Genomic DNA, 20,974 nt, shown 5'->3' on the forward strand with positions numbered 1-20,974 from the left:
TTTATCCATTAATTTTCTTATAGTTATATATTTCTCAAACACTCAGTTTCATTGTCCTGAAAACCAGACTAAAATATTTTTTTCCTCTGTCTTTGGAAAACACCAGGCATAATCTGTTGTATCATAGACCTATGATTTGTAGTCTGTAAAGTAGTTTTTGATATAAATATTTTGTGAAAAAGACCATATATGCCCTTTTTTGCTTTTATTTCCTTATTCATATATTTTCTTGAGTCCTACTGTGAGCAATTTGTTATTCTAGGTACTAGGGATATAATGATGAACAAGATGGACTAGTTGTCAAGTCCAATGGCAGCTTTTCTCATTTTCTTTACCACTTACCCTTTAAAAATGAATGAGACAATGAGCTAAAAGACATGCTTCCCAAGAATGCCACTGCAACTAAGCCTGTTCTTTCTATACCAAGCTTCGTTGAAAATTTATAATCCCCCTTTCCTGCCCTGGCCATCCTCCATATATATCATACTTATGGTTTGAGTTATACTCTCATCTCACTTGATATTGCTTGATAAATTTAGTCAACCTAAGAGACTACCATAGATACTTAAGGTTTTCGTGGTTTAATATAATTTCCCTTTCCCAGAAAAATTGCTTTTGCTTTGAAAAGAGTTTCTTAAAGTAAAATTTTTAACCACAAAAAAATGAGATATTAATAGTAGATGGCTAAAAAAGCGGAAGTGACACATTATAATGGGATGTTAAATCTATTATTACCTCAAATCATCCTGCATAGGAACTTCATATTGTACACATATGCACACATATACAAGCACATGTATATGTGTCTGTCTGTGTACATGTCATTGTGAATTAGATTTTACTAAGATTTTGTAATGAGAGACTAATGAAAGTATTAGGTAAAGACATAAAATTTTAACTCGATAACAAAGTATCTCTAGGAGACATGTTGAATGTAGTAGAGAGGACAAAAATAACCTCATAAGAGTGATTATTTAAGAAGCAATGTGAATTCTGTTACAGCAGTTGACTAATTGGTTTATAGTTGCTTAGATATCTGTTTAACACTAGAATGTGAGTTTCTTAAATGCTTTTTATCTCCAGCGATAGCACAATGCTTAGCTTATAGCATCTTATTACTATACTATACAGAGTATATGATTAAAAAAACTTAAAAGATTCAGTAAGAATGTTAAAAGCAGATATATTTTAGTAAAATAAAGATATGCCAACATGTATGAAATAGTTTGCAAATATACAAGTGATGTTCCACCATGTGTGGTAATAAAGAATTCTAGAGGAAAAAATGACACAAAAAAAGAACCCAAAAATCTAATAAGGCTCCCTGTAATTTTTTCTGAGTATTAAATTACACATGCACAAAATGAAACTCCAAAGCCAAGATAAAAGCAACCAAGAAAGCATAAGCAGAACAATTCCCATAGCTCAGAAAGGGTGGGAAGACTTTCATATTCTGACCAGACATAGTGGGGAGACCTTGGTGATCAGTAGAGCACTTGAAATCTTACAAGAAGATGGTTTGCTAGTAAGGTTGAACTATCCCTGGCATGAAAGCTACTCTAAATATAATAGATTAGTATGGGTTTTCTCTTGATACATAACAAATTACCACTAATGCTAAAAACCATTCAGTTTTCAGCAACATAAATTTATTGTATCTCAGTTTCTATGGATCAGGATTTTAGGAATGGGTTATCTGGGTGCCCTGGTCAAGGTGTCACCTGTCTGCAAGGAATATTTATAGTGGGTCCATAATCTCATTTGAGGTTTGTCATCTTCTTCCAAGTTCACTGGTTGTTGGCGGGTTTTAGTTCCCGCAGATGTAGAAGTGAGGCCCCTGCTCCTAGAAGCTGCCCTCCCTTCTCTGCCACATGGCCTCCTCTGCAACTTGGCAGCTTACTTCTTAAGGGCAACAGGATGGCATATGCTGCAGCTTAGAATCTCTTCCTTCGGAAAGGGCCAGTTCCTCTTTTAAGCTCAAGGCCCACCAAGGATACTCTTCCTTTCTGAAAACACAAGTCACCTGATTCACCTTTTGTATGTGTAACTTAATCACAGGAGTGTCTTCCCATCATAATCACATGTACTGCCCACACTCAAAGGTATTATACATGATACGTACACCAGGAGCAAGGAATCCTGAAGGCCATCTTAGAATTCTGCCTACCAACACTGCCTTTGTAAAACTTAAAACATGGGGCTTCAAAGTATCAAACCGATCCTATCAACATGAAGAAATTTTTAAAGAAAGAAAACAAAATTTAAACATTGTATAAAGTAACATTCACATTGGCCAGTATCAAATCAAAATTACCAGACAAGTCAATAAATAAGACATTCTAATCAAGAGTGATTAAGGTATTATGGAAAGAAAACCTGCCTTGCATGAATTTACTTGTAGAAAATAAAGGAATAGGGAACAAGTTTTTCCTGATTTTGTGAAGCCAGCATTATTTGATTAGGCCAAAGCCAAACAAAGACATCATGAGAAAAGAAAATTACAAACAGGTACTTTTTATGAACACACATGCAAAAATCTTCAACAAATCAGTAGTAAATCAAATTCAGTAATATATAGAATGAATTTATTGTGATAAAGTGGAGTTTATCCCAGGACTGCAAGATCATATAACATTTAAAAATTAGGTCAATTCACCATATTAACACATCAAAGGGGAAAATAAGCCATATAATCACATAAACAGATATAAGAGCATTTAAAAAAATTTAGTATGTATTCTTAAAAACTTGTGCACACTGGAAATAGAAGAAAGCTAACATCATATTTTTATTATGTGTGCTGCTTATAGGCTGAATATTTAATTCCAATATTGAGAACAAATCAAAGATGTCTGCTCTTCCTACTTCTATTTACCGTTGTACCCAAGGTCCTAACCTATGTAATAATGCAAAATCAATAAAGAAAGGAAGAAAGAAAACACAAATGTTGGAAAGGAAATTTTAAAACTATCTCTATTTATGGACTTACAGACTAAGTGATCTTTCTATAAAAATCATAATGAATCTATAATTAAAGAGATTAAAAAATCAAAAAGCTAGTAGAGCCAATGAATGAATTAGAAAGATAAAAAGATCTTCCTTACACAAACATAAATTTTATTTTTCTATACTTGCAATGTGAATTGCAAAGCTAAATTAAATATAACCTTTATAATTACATCAAAAATACAAAATATTTAGGGGAAAATTTAATAAAATATGTGCAAGTCTTACAAAATTAAGCTATAAACATTGCTAAAAAAATTTTAAAAGGATCTACATGAACTGAGAAATATACTATTTTCATAGGTTGGAAGACAATAGTTTTAGTGGTTTAATTCTACTCAAATTATTCTGTATATGCAATAAAAATTTCAATTAAACTCTTAGCGGGCTCTTTGAAAAATTAATCTGATTTTAAAATTGATATAAAAAATAAAGAAGCTATAATAGACATAACAACTGTGAAACAGAGAATCCATGTCAGAAAATCTGTAGTGTCTGAGTTAAGGCTTTATTGTAATGCTGAAATATTCAAAACGGCATAGAATTATCTTACTGACATACAAATAGATTAATGGAATAGTCCAGAAGTGGCTCTACTTACATATTTTCGATGGATTTTCAACAAAGGTGCCAAGTTAATTAGCTTGAGGAGGCGATAGTCTTCAACAGATAGCTCTGGATCAACTTAATATTCTTTTGGAGGAAAAAAATACATATACCTTGAGTCTTACCTCACATTCTCTCAATCTTGGGTAGCAAATTTTTCTTAGCTGGGGCACACAACAACACAAGCCATAAAAGAAAAAAAAAGATAAATTTGCTTTCATCAAAATTATACCTTCCACTCCTCACAAGACATTATTCAAAAAAAGGAGAGCCCTAGACTAGGATGAAAATATTGACAATGACTGTATCTGAGTAAAATTTGAATACAGATATATATAAGGAACTCCTGCAATTCTATTTTGAATCCAAATAGAACAATAAAGATGGGTGGACACTTCACAAAGAAAATGACACACAACTGACCACTAAGCACATGAAAAGACACTCAATATCACTAATCATCCATGAAATGAAAATCACAAAGTAATGCCAATTCACACACAGAATGACGAGGATTAAAAGGGCTCTCAGTATGATGTGACTGGAGCTCCAATGCCTTCTTAAAGCTTATGGTCTAGTGGGGAAGATGGTGTTGAACAAGTAAGCTCTTGGATGACTGCTAAAGAAAAAAACTACAAGCATAAGGAAAGCTTACAAATAGGGAAAACATACATATATGATATATGGATTTGGGGGGGAAACATGTAAGGTATAAGTGGACAAAGGAATGAGTTAACTCCCTTTAGGATGTGAGTTATTGCTGAGTGTGAACACAAGAAGAAACTGAGGTGGAACATAGTGTAGTGAATTGACAGCAACTGAAAAAAAGCATAATGTGGCTGTAGCAAAATATAAAAGATGGTGGGAACTGAGGTTGGAAAACAAGGCAGGAATGAGATTATGAAAAACTTTATAATTCATTTTAAGGATTTTGGACCTTCGTCTTATGGATAAGAGAAGGTACTGAAGAGTTTTCCAGCAGAATATCATATCAAAATGTGTGTTCTTAGAATGTCACTCTGGAGATAATGTTTGGAATTGCTTGATGGCGAGAATAGATGTGAGTGTATTTTTATGTAAAAGGTAGTAAAAGAATGCATATGGAGAAATCCAAAGAGGAGGAAGATTTCAGCTAATATGTGTTCACACAATTACTTGAATGTTTCATGGAGAAATAATATGAGCTACACATGAAATTAAAAATATAATACATTCAGTATAATTTTATTTATTGTAGGAATAAATGTAGAAAGAAGCAAAATATCTAGATGACAGTGGATACATGAAATGGAGTATGATATAGAATTTAGTATTATCCAACTATAAATCATTATTGGAAATTATATTAAAATGAAAGGTAATATAAATGAAATATGCAGGATTTAAAATAGCATAATTTTGTTAATAATATTCCTATATACAAAGTTACAGTTTCAATTTTATAAAGAAATATGCAATTACAGGTAGAAGGTAGGTCTATTGATTATGATTATTTTTAATTTATTTATAGATTTTTGCATTTTCACATTTTTCTCACAAGATCCAAATTATCAATTATAATTAATGCCATGATAAAATTTGTGAATGGTTATATCTAAGCAATGAACATGTTATTCAGTTGAAACTAAGGGTTATGTTAGTGTATACTATAATAATTTGCTTATGTGAACTGAAATATCATTTCTGTTAGTAAAAGATGATTTATATAAATTTATGAATATGTGAAGTTGGCATATTGCTATATTTATAACTGATGATCAAATCTCATTTAATATTTTTATATAGCCACTTTCGTTTGCACTGAGTTCTCATTTAAGACATCTCTATAGTAAATCATAAGGACTAAAATTGATGAATCTGATAATAGCTACTTCTTTTTGAGAATGTTAACTCAGATTCAAATAAGGCATGAAAATTAAGACAATTTAAAAAGTGATATCTATTTTAATCACCAAGGAGAATGTAATTAGTTGAATTTTTAGAATAATTATGTGTGTTCTTTGTTTTTAATACACAATGCCAATTTGCTTTCCAGAAATGTATAACTTACCCTTGCACAAGTGGGCAAGGGCATTAACTTTTACCCCTTGATTGAATGAAAAATAACATGAGAACAATAATACTCTTATTATTATAGTAATAGTAGTAGTCAGCATTTATATAGTACTTACTATGTGCATGGATTATTGTTCTAAAGCCCTTTTTATAGGTTTACTCAATTCTCATCACAACCTTATTAAGTAGTATATTAATTATCTATAGCTGCATAATGACTCCAAAACTCTGTGGTATAAACAACAATGAACATTTATCATCTCACAATTTCTGTGGGTCAAGAAACAGAGTTGTACATTTTTGTGTATCTATTATTTATTTAATTTTAAGTACATTTATGTATGAAATACACCCCTGTTCCCTTATTTTCTACAGAGGTGATTATTTTTTCTTAGTGAGTTATAAGAATTTTTCATATTCTATAATAATAAATGTTTTGATTTTTTTATATACAGTCATTTGTCACATAATGACATTTTGGCATACAACAGACCACATATACTAGAGTGATTCTATAAGATTACAACACCACATTTTTAATGTACCTTATCTACATTTAAATAAGTTTAGATACACAAATACTTACCTTTGTATTACAATTACCTACAGTATTCAGTGGAGTAACTTGCTATATAGGTTTGTAACTTAGGAGCAATAGGCTATACCATCTAGCCTAGGTGTGTAGTAGGCTATACCACCTGGTTTGTGTAAGTGCACTCAGTGATTTTCACACAATAGCAAAATGTCCAACTGTCACATTTCTCAAAACATATTTATATCATTAAGCAACACATGACTGTATTGCCTTTTTAAAAAATCTGCAAGTTGTCTTTGGGTTATGTTTATGGTGTTTTTAATTAACAGAAGTTGTATCTTTTCTTCAAATTTATCAGTGTGTTCTTTATGATTTTTTTTCCTATGTATTATTCATGGGTTCATCATTTAATAGTTCAAATCAGTTTTGCAAAAAAATTTTCCAAAAGTTACTTTCATTATGACAGAATTTTTAGTAACCCCTAGGATTATCCCCTGAGGTCAGAAATAGTGTGTGGATAGTAGACGACTGGAATGTCAAACTGATTTTATTTCTTAGAATTTGTTGATGTGAATGTCATGTTGAAGAGTTATGGGGGCTGTTGGTGGTCGTTGAAGTTGATGTTGTTGGGGAAGGGCAATCCATAGTAGGTAAGGACCATGAGCAAGACAAAATATTTGACTCAACTGTTTCATTAAATTAACTTCACTTTGCATTAAAAATTCCTTTTAAATTGCATATGCCTCCTGGTGAAACTAAAATCTCAATCTTTTTTATATGTTATTTTATCCGGACTATAAAGTGAATATCCAGTTGATAGCATCCATTTATCTATCTCTTTGTCTATTATAATTCTGTAAAAAGAGTAAACATTTTGGAGGGAGAGGAAAAGAAGATTTAATTGTTTAGGGAAACCTCCAAAGGATAACCAGTGGCCAAAAAGTGGGTCCTGAAAGCCTAATACGAGGGATGCTCCCTTTGTAATTTTGTCAAGAATAATAATGCTGCCAACAACAGCTGTAACAGATTTTACAAGGCAATCTTAAACTTGGCTATGGGTTGTCATTTGTTGGGGAGGATCAGGCAAATTGTAGCATCTTTCCTCATTGGTAAAGGAAAGATGAGAATGCATAAAAATGCATATTTCCACTTACCATCTATTTTTATAAAAGAAAAAACTTATTATACTTATTATGGGGCTTTATAATTTACTGTCTGCTTTCCTGAGTCATTTCAATCTGAAGATAACAATTTTATTATATATAGCTTTATTGTGGTATACTTAACAACTAATATTTTATAAATTTAAGGTGTACAATGTGATAATTTGATATAAAATGTATTACGAAATGATTAATACGATCAAGTTAGTTAACATATCCATCACCTTACAGAGTTATCTTCTTTTGTATGTATGGTAGAACATTAAAGATCTATTTTCTTAGCAAATTTCAAGTATATAATAAAGTATTGTTAACTATACAATATTTACAGCTTTATATGATTGATAAAAAATAACAGTGCCTTTTTCTCTAATGTGATACCAAGTATAGTTGCCCAAAGACTTACATGCTTACAGATAAAGGATTCAAACTTCTGCGTTGTGACTCCAGATCCAGTGATCCTTTAAAACAAGTACATGACAACATTTAATAGATTTTCCTCCTTTATATTCATTTCTACAAATGCTAGGGTAATATTTTAATGTTCATACAATGCTTGCTTCAGATTCATTTTCCTATTTAATTGACAAGAATTTCCTGAGTTAGAGTAAAAAAAAAGATTTGTAATAGAATATATACCTGGGCCTTGTCACCATCCCAAATGATTCTGGTCTTATTTACAGTATTCAGTCCATACAATATCCAAATTCAACCTTCTATTTTCCTTACTTAATCATCCAATTCTATTTAAACACTCTCCTTCTACTTCCTCAAGACTTCTAATGTAATGCTATTCCAAATGTGGTCCAAAGACCAGTTTTATTCCACAGAATTTTACCAGGCCACAACATAATAAATACAGCAATTGGGAGTATGTATTTGGAAATTTTGATAGTAGTTTGACATTGCCATGACATTCAAGTGCATAATTGTCCCTTTGGAAAGCATATAGACCAGTTTGATTATGTCAGAAGTACAGGAGAATCACAAATGGTATGAACTATATACCAGTCATGCTCAATAGAACTGCATTATGTATCTGCAATGGGATGAAAATTAAAAGGAATAGAAAAGAGAAAACTAGTCCTTCCTCACAAAGAGCTTGAGAAACATTACTCTGATGCATCATCAGCCTAGACTCCCTATGCCTCAGCTCTCTTCTGTTTTCTCCTTCTTTCAACAACCTGAACTCTATAGTCTGCCATTTCATTCAGTCAACCTCATATCAGTACAATGGTTTCATTTGTTTTCATTTTTTTTCCATAGCTCCTGATTGAAAATAAACAAACAAATAAAATTCCATGTAGATGGATCCTCATTTCCTGCTCCCTGCCTGAGCAATGCTGGAAAACAGTCACACAATGGGTCATATTTGTGTTTCCATAAACTCATGTTCAGGCAACTCACTGAGGCCCTTAACATTGTGGAATTTTTTTTCTTATCTAATCATTCTCTTACTCTTGCAGTTAGTATTTCTAATTTATCTCATTTTCTAATTCTCAGAGATATGAGAAGTTAATACATGAAAATTTTCTCATAATTGGAGGATTTCTTTTTCATCCCATTGCCTCATACCCTGTCAGCAACTTCATAGTTTTTTTTCTCCTTATTCTGAAGTCACTTTCTTAGTTAATATATTTTTTTCCAATTTTATTTTTTAAAAAATTACCTTTGTAGGCTTTCTTCTCAACTTTTTCTTGATTATCCTTAAAGCCTTAGTTTAAACATCATTTCCTTAGTGATTTTTTTTGACAGCCCCAGAGCATGCAAGGTGTACTATTATATCTTTTTAGAGCACCCACATTTATTTCTTTTTTAATATTTGTTACAGTATTTATTTCCTACTAATAAATCACCTAGAGCTCTTTCAAAATCTCTTTGAATCAGTCACTCACATTACTTTAATCCAACTACAGTTTTGTTTTTTGTGATTGAAAGGGAATGAAATTGATTTCAAGGGGAAACTTGCCTACATTGCTCCAAACTTCTCTTATTACATGATGGGTGTTTGGGGAACTTGGTGGTTGTACTTTCACAGTTGTCAGCTCAGTGTAATGGCTGCTCCAGACACTTGTTCATCTGATAGCAAGTGGTAAATCACTAAAGTGGCTTCAGGAGAGGGAATAACTGCTAGACTGTGTTACCTACTTTAAGTGCTGGTTAATCAATTTTAGAGTTGTATAGCTTTTGTAGAGTTCTTGGTTGGCAGTTTGAATTTAAATAAATAATGCATTTAGGTAGTTACTTTACCTCTCTGAACATAGGATTATTTATATGAAAAATGTTTAACATGATAGATATACATCACAGAGCTTTTGCAAGGTTTAATAATATATATGTATCATTTAGCATAAAAGCTGAAATATTATTTGGTATTATTATATTACTAATGAGAAGCTTCAATAACCATATTTTATATTTTACAAGCTAAAAAAGGAAAGAATACTTTTGGTTGGAACCTAAAGAAATTGGAATTATGAGGACAATAATTTTTTTAAAAATATTGACTGTTATGTTTTTCTGAGAATTATAAAATAAAGGGAGTTTTATGAAATTAAAACCGTTTTGCCCTAGGATGCAGGAAATTTGGCTCACCTTTTGAGCATTTAATTAGTCTGATACATTAAAAAACATTATAGCATTAAAATAAGTATTGAAGCAATTAGATAAACACAAAGATGCTTTTTACACACAGTGTTACTGATGCAAAATATATATATATTTTACAGAATATTGCAAAGTTCAAACTGCTTTGGATTCTACATATTTAATAAATGTTCTTATATTTAGATCTTGTGAAACTAAATGACTTTTGAAGGTTTACCCAAATCTATTCTTAGCCATTTGGTGTTTGAATGCCTCACAATCTGTGAATTGGCAAATCTCTGATGCATGTGCATGCACCCGCTCACATGCACACACAGATGCACATGCGGACATGCACACACACAGATTGCTTATTCTATTGATTAAAATAATAGGATCAAAATAAAACCCAATTGATTCCTAGATATTATTTATTTTCATATAAGAAGAAGAGACAATGTTTGTAGCAATGAGCCCCACTCATGCTTATAAAAATAACCTAATAAGCAAAGGATATGCAAAAGATTTTATGATGCAATATGATCAGTTGGTCTATGTAATAAACTTTTTCCTCATAAAATAAAAATGAACAACATTTAATTTTTTTAGTTGACCCTGGTCTGTGTTTCTATTTAAAAGCTCTTTTCAAAAGGATATTCGATTTCTCTAAATCAAAACCCAGGACTAGATTGGTTTAGTGCATTTCTCACTGTTTACTGCTTTCCAAAGAGCTGTTACCTAGCAACTGCATGGAAGAAGCTTCTAGTACTTTAAATCATACAAGAGCTTAGAAAATCCTGTGATGCAGACTTTAAAAAAAATGTTCTGACTTGTTAAAAAATAATTATCAATTTTATTTTTCAGAGTGAAAGGGACTTGAAAATAGCTTTGATTCGTATCTATGAACAAATTTGGATCTTAATTGTAATTGCTTATTTTAAAAGCTTTTAATTTGAAAATGATAAAGCTAACAACAAAGAAACCAAGACTCTCACATAATACTCCTATTTTAAAAGTTATATCCTTGTAGAACTCTTTGCCAACCTATTCACAGTTTGATGCTCATCCTTACATACTATTTTCTGTGTTACTCAGACACATACTCGTACACACATGAGCATTCATTCAGAAATCAGCATCTTTACAAAAATGAGATAGTGTTTTAATTGTGTAACAATAGAATTATGGGTTTTTTTGCCAAGTACATTTTTAAAGTATATTATTGGCATTGTTTCAAGATAGTTTACTGAAATCTATGTTTTTATTTCTAATAATGCTCTATTGTGATGATATATAATACTTGTTTAGAATTCTGATTAGCATTTTATAACATACTCACTGTCGACTTTTTCCCTCGGAAGACTCTATGAGGTGTACACTGTTGTTATTCACATCTTAGACATAAGGCCAGTTGGGTTCAGAGGAATCAAGAAACCCGCCTGTGGCTTGGCACCCTCAGTGGTGACAGCACTTGACCTCATGTGCTTTTGTGCTTTATCCACAAGCAAAAGAGAGCAAAGAATTAAATCAAAACAAACAGAAACTTTCAACAGATGAGAAGAAAATGCAAGATAAAATGCATATTATTTTCAAGTAAGAAATACTTTGTTCAACAAGGGAGGGAAGTTAGAAGCCCTAAGGAAAAAATGGACAAAGTTGATATTTGATAAGGTGTTATCTTTGTTTGCATAATCAAAGCTGGGCTTTTACCACATATATTCTCACCAGCAAAAAGAAAGAGTTTAGGGAAAATGGTTTTGTGTGTAAAAAACAATCTTAAAGTTGCACATTTCTGCACAGATCCCATCAGACAAACCCTAGTCACATGGCCGTATCTATCAGAAGGGAAGCTGGGAAATATAATTTCTACCAGAGTACCCACACATCCAGCCAAAATGTAGAAGTGGGTTGAGGGGAAATAAGAGCCTCTGCTACTAACAGGAAATAGGAAAGAATAGTTGATGTGGGAGATAGTATTTTCAGCCGCAGTTCAAGTATCCATGATATGACACTCATTTATTTTCTACAAAGGATACTTGAACATCCCACCAAATGCTGCATCCAGCTCAAAGTCCAGGATATCTGGATAATACAAAGTCATATCTAGATGTATCTTCTAATAGTCTGGCAACATATCCACAAACAAATTTGCTAGTTGTTCCCACTACCACCCTCCATGTGGATATACAATGGTATAACACGATAGTGGTAATAAAATAATGGTTTTTAGAAAAGAGAAAAAAAGATAAATTACACACATTGGCCCATAGTATGTCCTTGGCAAATGAATTGAGAAACCTCCAATGCAGTATAGTAAATCCCATGATTAAACCTCAATTTTGCTCTTGGAGAGTAACTATATACATGGCCCCTTGTTCATTATTTTCTGTTGCCACCACTGAAGTTGAAATTAGAGTGGATTTCTTCCAGTACTTTCCATGTGTCAGTAACTGTGCTCAAAATTCTTTTCTAGAAATTATTTAAACTTGCCTTATTTACTGGCTTTAGCTGCCTTGCTCCTGTCTTCTTCTTTTTATAATGATGGCTACCTTGTCATCATCTGAAACAAGTTTGGGTGGGAAGGCAGCACAGGACATTAATCTGATCCTTGCCACAGATGTGACTTTATTGTATGGCTGAGAAGTCTTAATTGGAAGCTTCCGATAAAGGTTTTGTAAGGGAGTGTTGTCTCCTGCTATTTAAGGTACAGTTCACTTTTTCAGCTCTACGAGTGTCCAGATCCCTAGATTCTTGATTAGATTTTTGATTACAAGCAAACAATGCCCTTCTTAACAGAGTTCTAGTCCCTTCTCTCTCTGCTTGCAAAGTGATCAGTTCTTACCTCAGATCATTTCTCTATGTATACCTGACTAGAATGAGCAAGGCACTATCAACACACATTAGTATTCTTGCCCTTCCAAACATCTCTTCTAGACATGTCTCTTATAGACAGGTGGTTTCTGCATACAGAGGGGAAAATGGATGGTAGGGGAAAATAGCAATTTCTTTTATCGATATACTTCTATATTATGCAATTTTGTAATACTTAAATTTTATATGACTTTGCGTTCTATTTTTAATTAGAAAATTATTTGATAAAAATTGGTAGTTTATGACTTGAAATGTCTGAAAAAGGAAATACAAGTATCTGATAATCCTGAAAAAGTGCTCAATCTCCTATCTCACTGCCACTCTTTCCAAGACTTCTTGGTCATAATACTTGATGATATTGATAGCTATGAAAATGATTCTTTCAATGCCCTACACTCATGTTTCTATAATTTCTCTTCTTTCAATATTCTTTCCAAATATCCTATCTCAGCAACCACTTCCAGATCATATCTTAGCTCATGTTATTACCAATAAATGTGACCCCTCTGTAAACCCCAATCCTAGAGTCTCCCTCTCTGACCACCACTTCCTGTCTTTTTAGTTTGCACACTCTAATACAAACCTTCAACTATCTTTTTTTTTTTTGTTTGAGACAGAGTCTCGCTTTCTTGCCTAGGCTAGAGTGAGTGCCGTGGTGTCAGCCTAGCTCACAGCAACCTCAAACTCCTGGGCTCAAGCAATCCTGCTGCCTCAGCCTCCCGCGTAGCTGGGACTACAAGCACGAGCCACCATGCCCGGCTGATTTTTATATTATATATATTAGTTGGCCAATTAATTTCTTTCTATTTTTATGGTAGAGACGGGGTCTTGCTCAGGCTGGTTTTGAACTCCTGACCTTGAGCAATCCGCCCGCCTCGGCCTCCCAGAGTGCTAGGATTACAGGCGTGAGCCACCGCGCCCGGCCTCAACTATCTTTTGATATATGGGATCTACGATTCATTTCTCCTGCCACATTTTTACTATCATTTACACCCACAGGTCCTGTCTTCCCCTCTTAGCCTGTTTACATTTCAGAGCACATCATTATAATCCTTACTTTCAATTTATTCTCGGTTACTTGACCCTTTCTCCATTAGTTTTACTCGTATGTCAAAAGTCAGCCCTAGTTAAATCTAATTCTCTGGGTTTTTGGCGTTAACTGCCATGCATTTGAATGTGGCTAAAGGAAACAGAACAAACAAGGAAGAGACAATCTGCAACTTTCAATCTCCAAACTCCTCCCTAATCATCATTTATACCTATTTCACTAAAAAGACCATATAGGAAGAAAAACAAAACTTTTATAAGCTTTCACCAACACATCTACCCACCAACCTGCATTTATACCCATATGTTCTACCTTCTCTTCTGCTATTACAGATGAACAATTTTAGAAGCTATATGACTGAGAAGCAGGCATGGAAAAGGTGATACATTATGTTAGTAAGATCACTCAATTCTGATTGTCTATGAATCACATTTAAGGAATTTGAAATATATCCTGTATGTTTTAGGATTTATGGAAGGTCATTAATTCATTTAGCAGATCAATTAGGACTGTCCTATGGAACTATTGGTGATAATGGAAATGTCTGTATCTGCACTGTCCAATACTGTAGCCACTAGCCACAAGTGTTATTGAGCTCTTAAAATGTGGCTAGTATGATGGAGATCCTGTGTTTTGTTTACTGTATTTTGTTATTTGTATTTACTTTTCTTTTATTTAAATTTAAACAGCTACATGTGGCTACTGTATTAGACATCTTAGTTTTAGAAGTGTAACTGGTTGCCAAAGTCAAAATAAAATATAGAGACCAGTCTCTAAACAGTTTATTTGGGAATCACAGAATCACAGGGCATACATGCAGATCGTAATGATCTTTGCTATGTCCAGAAAACAGAGAGAAGTTTAGGGGTTTTATTAAAAAGATAAATGTTCTGATTTTTTTTTGAAAGAAAGCTCATTGGCACTATAAAAGCTTTGGAGAGCTGGCAAACCCTGGTTGGTGAGAATGGTGGTAGATAAAACCAGTCTGAAAGTCATGGCAGGTATTTTTAGCAGCTACTAGGTAAACATTGTCTGAGGGTCAGAGCAGGCCATTTTAGTAGCTTGCTTTGGGAAAATTAAATTCTTGGAGCAGGTGCTATGTGTTCCAAGTGCTTTTTATCCCTGGCTTTTCGACTCAGATTTAGTTGGGTATGACCAGAGTTACCCAATTCATATAATCAACTTTCATGAGACAGAATGCTGAAGAGTTGGAAGACAAGAAGACCAATTAGGAAGGAAGCTGTTGCATTAGCCTAGGTGAGAGTGTCAGAGGTGGAGTAACAGTCCACAACCTCCTAGCTGGAATTCCAAAATCCTGAACACTCTAAAAAGGTTTTGTATTCTTCTTGGTGGAAAATATCAACTAACCTGAAATTATTTGGTAGATGATACATATTACCTTTCTAAAATCTGAATTTTTTAAAATTCTGAAATCTGATATCTGACCCTTAAGAATTATGGATAAGGATTGGAAACCTGTAGTAAATTGTGAGAATGGAAATGGGGAAAAAGAGAAAGAGAAAGGACTTTAGTAGTATATTCAATAAACTTTGGCTGTCATGTGATATTGAGAAATGAAGGACAACATAGCATGAAAAAATATTTTCAATTTTTTAATTGAGGTTAAGGGTTAGTGGTTAGTATTAAAAAATGCTTGAAGCTCTTACTTGAGGGGGGAAGGGAGCATGGGCAATATAAGTAACCTTAACACTTGTACCCCCATAATATGATAAATAAAAAAAAATGTCCCAAGAGCAAGGATGGATTTTGGCCTGAGAGGAGAGGTCTAGAGATACAATCAGTTCCATTTTGCAGGTTAAGTTTTAGCTCTCTGTAATATATGCTAATGAAGATCATTATCCAATTGAATATTCTATAATATCCCTTTCTCTGTTTATGTCATTTCATAGAGATTAAATAGATCTTTTTAATGAGAAGATACTGATGATTTTACTTTGTATCTAACAAAAGCTTTCATGATAATTACATTAATATATTAACTTATTTATCTAAGACAGTAGTTTTCATTTGTATCTGATCCAGTACCCCCTTTTACAATAAATATTTTGTATCACTTCCTTTACTATCTTGGAATGAAATTCAGGATAAATATAACTATCTATATAAATTTTAAATAATATAATATCCTAATTATAATATGAAAGAGAAACAGAAGGCAAATAATAACGAAGAAGCAAGTTTTTCAATAGGGAATTCTCAGGGATGAATACACAAGAAAACAAGATGGAAAAATGATGCTTTCACCAATGACTACATGACACATCCACAGGTGATGACTAACAATGATAATATATAGTAATCAAATGTCTTAAATTTATATTGATGACTCACATACAATGCTAAACATAAAGTTAATTTTCTCATAATTTACAAAGTAGCTGCATCCCTAGATAATTCAGTATACACTAAAACAGTGTTAAATACACTTTGTCTTTCTGTGTAAAATTGCCGCCATTAATGGTAGTATATATAACTTTTAGGTCAAAAGGCTGATGGACACTGCGAAACTTTTAACTCATATAGAAAAAAGGCATATGCAAATACAAAAATGAATACCTGAAGTTTATGAGTCTTTTTCCTCCATCCATTTTTCACTCATTAGTATAGTTTTTGAAAAATTAGCTAGTGCAACACAATCTTCCTGCAGCCATCCTGCAAACTCAGATGCACACATTCATTGAGGAAAAGGAAAGGGAATGGATTCTTTTTTTGTCTGTTTTGTTTTTTACTTTTTTAACTATTGAAGGAGAATAAGATAGGTATTTTCAATGTATCACACATGCACCACATTTTCTCACATTCCTCTACAGAAGGAAATATGTTTTGTGTGTTATAGTAAGAGAAAGTTAATAATTGCATGCAGCATTGCATATATGGTAATCATACCTTCCAACTCTTCTGTTGCAGTGGGGATTTCTAAAATTCTATCATATGTCATAATAAATGTACATATTTTTCTCAGATCATGTTTCAATTTTTAATTTGAAATTTATGGCTTCCCAATGTATTGCTATCATATAATTCCAAAGTAATAACATCCTGAATTTAGCAATTTTGTTACTCTGTTTTCACAGATCGAGCATACACACTCAAAAATTATTCTGAGATATATTGAAGTTGTGTTTTAAAGACACTGTTCTTTTGCAAATCTTCTGTAGATTTCTCCTCATTCAAAATTGGATTTAGAATCTGCTTGTCTTTCCTGTGAAACATTACATAGCATGAATGTATTTTTAAAATTTTATTTAAAGGTCATTTTAATATATTGACAAGCTAAAAGAGAGGTTTATTATTAGGAGGGCCTTGTTATTTTTGATAGTAAATATGAAGGTATAACCATATTATATATTTCTTCCACAATATGTGAAAGAGGGAAAAAAAAAGAAATGAAAGCAAAAAAAAAAAGTAGTGAGCTTTTTCATCTGCTAAAATAGGAGAGGACTAAGGTCAATATTTGGCAGACTGAAGCATTTGCTAAACCATCTTCCAAGTAACCTTTTCTTGTTTCTTCATAAATTGTATGATGTATGTGTTCATTTTATAGATCTGGCTCACTGACAAATTTAATCTTCTACTTCTTAATGTAGTTAAAAATGCTATTTTCTGCCTAAGAATATGTATTTTCTTAGAATTTTAAATATTGTCTTTATTTTGAACACCAGCTATAATTGTTTGCTTGGATAGAGAGGTTTTGTTTTTTCCCAAAATAAACAATATTTACTCACTTCTCTAAAAATGACTTTTGTAGAAGATAGGATATCTGGCATGTGAGCTATCATTCCTGCATGATAGTAATATACTTGGCTTTAGTAGAACCATTCTGTAGATGTGGCCTGTACCCTCCCACATGCTATCACCTCTAGCACTGTTTGTTGTTTTTATGTCATTGTATTTGAATTGCCATGTATTATCTTTTCTGGCTGGACCCTATCATCTTTTGAGTTTATGATTTAAAGTCTTGAGGTTAAAGTACAATTTCAATTTCAGTTTGTTTTAGCATTAATGTTTGTTGATTGATACTACAGTTTTTTTCATAGTTTAAAACCTGTTACTTCTATGCTAGGCACATATTGTTGACTACATTTTTTAATAATTACCTTCTGAGATTTATGCTGTGTCATTATGACTTTGATAAATTAATACTGTTTTAAGTTAAAGCTGTTATATTTTATGCCATAGAATTATCAGAATTAAAGGAGACTTCATAAAGTATTAGATATATTTTTCAGATTGTACTCAAACCTGCATACAACTCAACCTCCTTATAAAGATGAAGTGTAGGAAGATTAAGCATTTACCAAAAGTTGCCAATTTTGTTAAGACAATTAGGGCTAAAGCCCTAGCCCCACTCCAATCACTTTACCCATATTCTAATACTCTTTCTTAGGAAACGTATTTTGTGGGGATAAAATTGTACATGCAAAAACATCTCTAAAACAAGTATATTTATATTGAGATTTTCACAATTTTATTCATTATGTTTTACTTTTCATATTTAAAAATATTACTCTCCCAAGGTAAATTATTCTAATTTACCTATTTTATTTCAAACAGATCATGTTGTCTGTGAAGAAGAGTTTAAATACGCCATGTTAGCTTTAAACTGTATATGCCCAGCAACATCTACACTTATTACACTGCTGGTTCATACCTCTAGAGGGCAGTAAGTATATTTTTTCTTTAAGATAATGTATTTTAAATTATATTAAAAAAATTTTAAGTGCAGTTATGTGATTTAGAAATATAGTAAGCCCAGGTATAGAGCTAGTTATGTACCTATATTTCTATTTGTTTCAGTTATCTTCATCTGATAGATAGATGTAGACATGTTACGGAGTCCAAAACATACAGAAAATTGACAGTGATTTGCTGTCTTTTCTCAGTAATCTTGAGATAATTTGTTGCATCCTAAATTCTAAGTGTCTGCATCATTTGTTAAGCCTAAGGTCAGGGCATGATTTCTATTTTCAAGGTCAATATATATGAAAAGAAATCCTTTAAAACAAGAATTCTGACAGTCATTATAAGATCTTAAAGCCATTTTTTTCTGTTCTTGAGGTAAGTTTTTATCTTAAAGCTTTTATGTACATAATTGGTCTCAAAATTATGATTTTGCAATTATTATGGAATAATAAAGTACTTTTATAAAATTAGTTAATGCAATATAATCACTTTTTTATATGCATTTCAAGATAGATGGGAGAAAGTTATATCATCGAACCTTTTTTTTTGTTCTTATTTGTTTATTTTGAAAGAGGTTCATGAAATACAGAAGTTGTTTTTGACTTGGATGATCAAAGAAAATATAAGCAGTGAAAATAATCATTGTTCTTTCTTAAAGAGACAAAAATGTGCTATGTTTTCATATTTTTTCATATTTCAAACTTGATATTGCAGATGAAATGTTGATTTTTCTAAGTAAATTCCACTGTGTGCTAGTGGTTATGATTATTTAAATTTAGTAAGTGAATTGATAGTTTTTGAAGTGATGTGCCAAGTCCAATAAATCCAGAAAAAGGAAATTCTTTCCTGAGATTTAATTCTAGATGGAATAGGTTGGTAATTTAGAAATCATGAATTTCCAATACTGTTTTAAAGTAGAATTTTACTGCCTTACCTCTACTTGCCTAATTGAGAAAATGAGAGTTTCCCAGCAGCAATTTTATCAAAAATAAATCAAAATTTATTTCTATCCAGATAGAAATACTTTTATTCTGTACATTTGTAAGCCTGCAATCTGTACAAAGGAAAGGATTAACAGAACTATTAAGTAATTTGTTTTTTCTTTGTAGAAGGTACCTTTCATTTTGTTGCAATTAAAGTAATAGAGCCGGGCGTGGTGGCTCACGCCTGTAATCCTAGCACTTTGGGAGGCTGAGGCGGGCGGATTGCTCAAGGTCAGGAGTTCAAAACCATCCTGAGCGAGACCCCGTCTCTACCAAAAATAGAAATAAATTAATTGACCAACTAAAAATATATATATATAAAAAAAAAAAATTAGCCGGGCATGGTGGCGCATGCCTGTAGTCCCAGCTACTCGGGAGGCTGAGGCAGTAGGATCGCTGAGCCCCGGAGATTGAGGTTGCTGTGAGCCAGGCTAACGCCTCGGCACTCACTCTAGCCTGGGCAACAAAGTGAGACTCTGTCTCAAAAAAAAAAAAAAAAAAAAGTAATAGAAAATTATTTTAATACCAATTAATTGAACATTCATAGAACTCACCATATATGTTCAATATTTTGCCATACCATCTTTGTACATAATCATACACTATAATGCTGAATATCTACTCCAGCTTACTTGTTGCACACATAAATAAATGTTAAACTAAGGTCTGCTGACACTTAAACACATAGCTCATTAGTCATAGACTGAAATTAAATTACACTGTGCAAACTCCTAGTAAATATTGTTAATTGACACACATATTGCCTGGTGAAAAAATTGGACTTCACGTAAGTTAAAAAAGAATTTCAAAGGTCCATAGAATAAGATTTTTCTAAATATACGCCAATAAATTTTGCCTTACTAAAAAAGAAAACAATGTTTTTGTGGACATTGTTATTATATAAATAAGGATTTTCTATAAATAAGTTTGACCTGCAAATTTATTTCATAACTGTGTCACAGTAAATGCCATACCCCAACATAAGTTTTTATAGCAACTTTATTGAAATTTAATTCACATACTATATAATTCACCAATTTCAAGTATACAATTCAATATACTAAAAATGCATTCATAGAATTTTTCAACCATCCCTACTATTTGATGCCAGAACCCCAGTAAGAAACTCTCTACCCTTTTGCGGTCACCTAGCATTTCTCGCCAATCTTTCAGCCTTAGGCAACCACTAAACTACTTTTGTTTGTAGAGATTTGCCTATTCTGACTATTTCATATAAAAGGAATTATACAATATATGTTGTTTGTTTGTGTTTGGGTCTTTTACTTGGTATAATGTTTTTAAGGTTCATCCATATCATAATATGTATCAGCACTTCATTCCTTTTTACAACTGAGTAATATTCCATTGCATGGAGATATATATAAAACATTTTATTTTTCTATACATCAGCTGATGT

The 20,974-nt window shown here is 32.4% G+C and overlaps 1 protein-coding gene across 6 annotated transcripts in view; it reads left to right on the top strand.

The window, feature by feature from the left end:
• The window catches only part of KCNT2 (potassium sodium-activated channel subfamily T member 2), a 323,447-nt gene that overhangs the window by 183,105 nt on the left and 119,368 nt on the right, over window positions 1-20,974 (top strand). For all 6 annotated transcript variants that reach the window (XM_075996993.1, XM_012743486.3, XM_012743496.3 and 3 more), the window contains one exon: window positions 18,446-18,554. In XM_075996993.1, coding sequence (XP_075853108.1) covers window positions 18,446-18,554 — 109 coding nt within the window. The remainder of the gene's footprint in view (window positions 1-18,445; window positions 18,555-20,974) is intronic.

This window comes from Microcebus murinus, chromosome 23 (genome assembly GCF_040939455.1).
Source record: "Microcebus murinus isolate Inina chromosome 23, M.murinus_Inina_mat1.0, whole genome shotgun sequence".
Classification (NCBI taxonomy): domain Eukaryota; kingdom Metazoa; phylum Chordata; class Mammalia; order Primates; family Cheirogaleidae; genus Microcebus; species Microcebus murinus.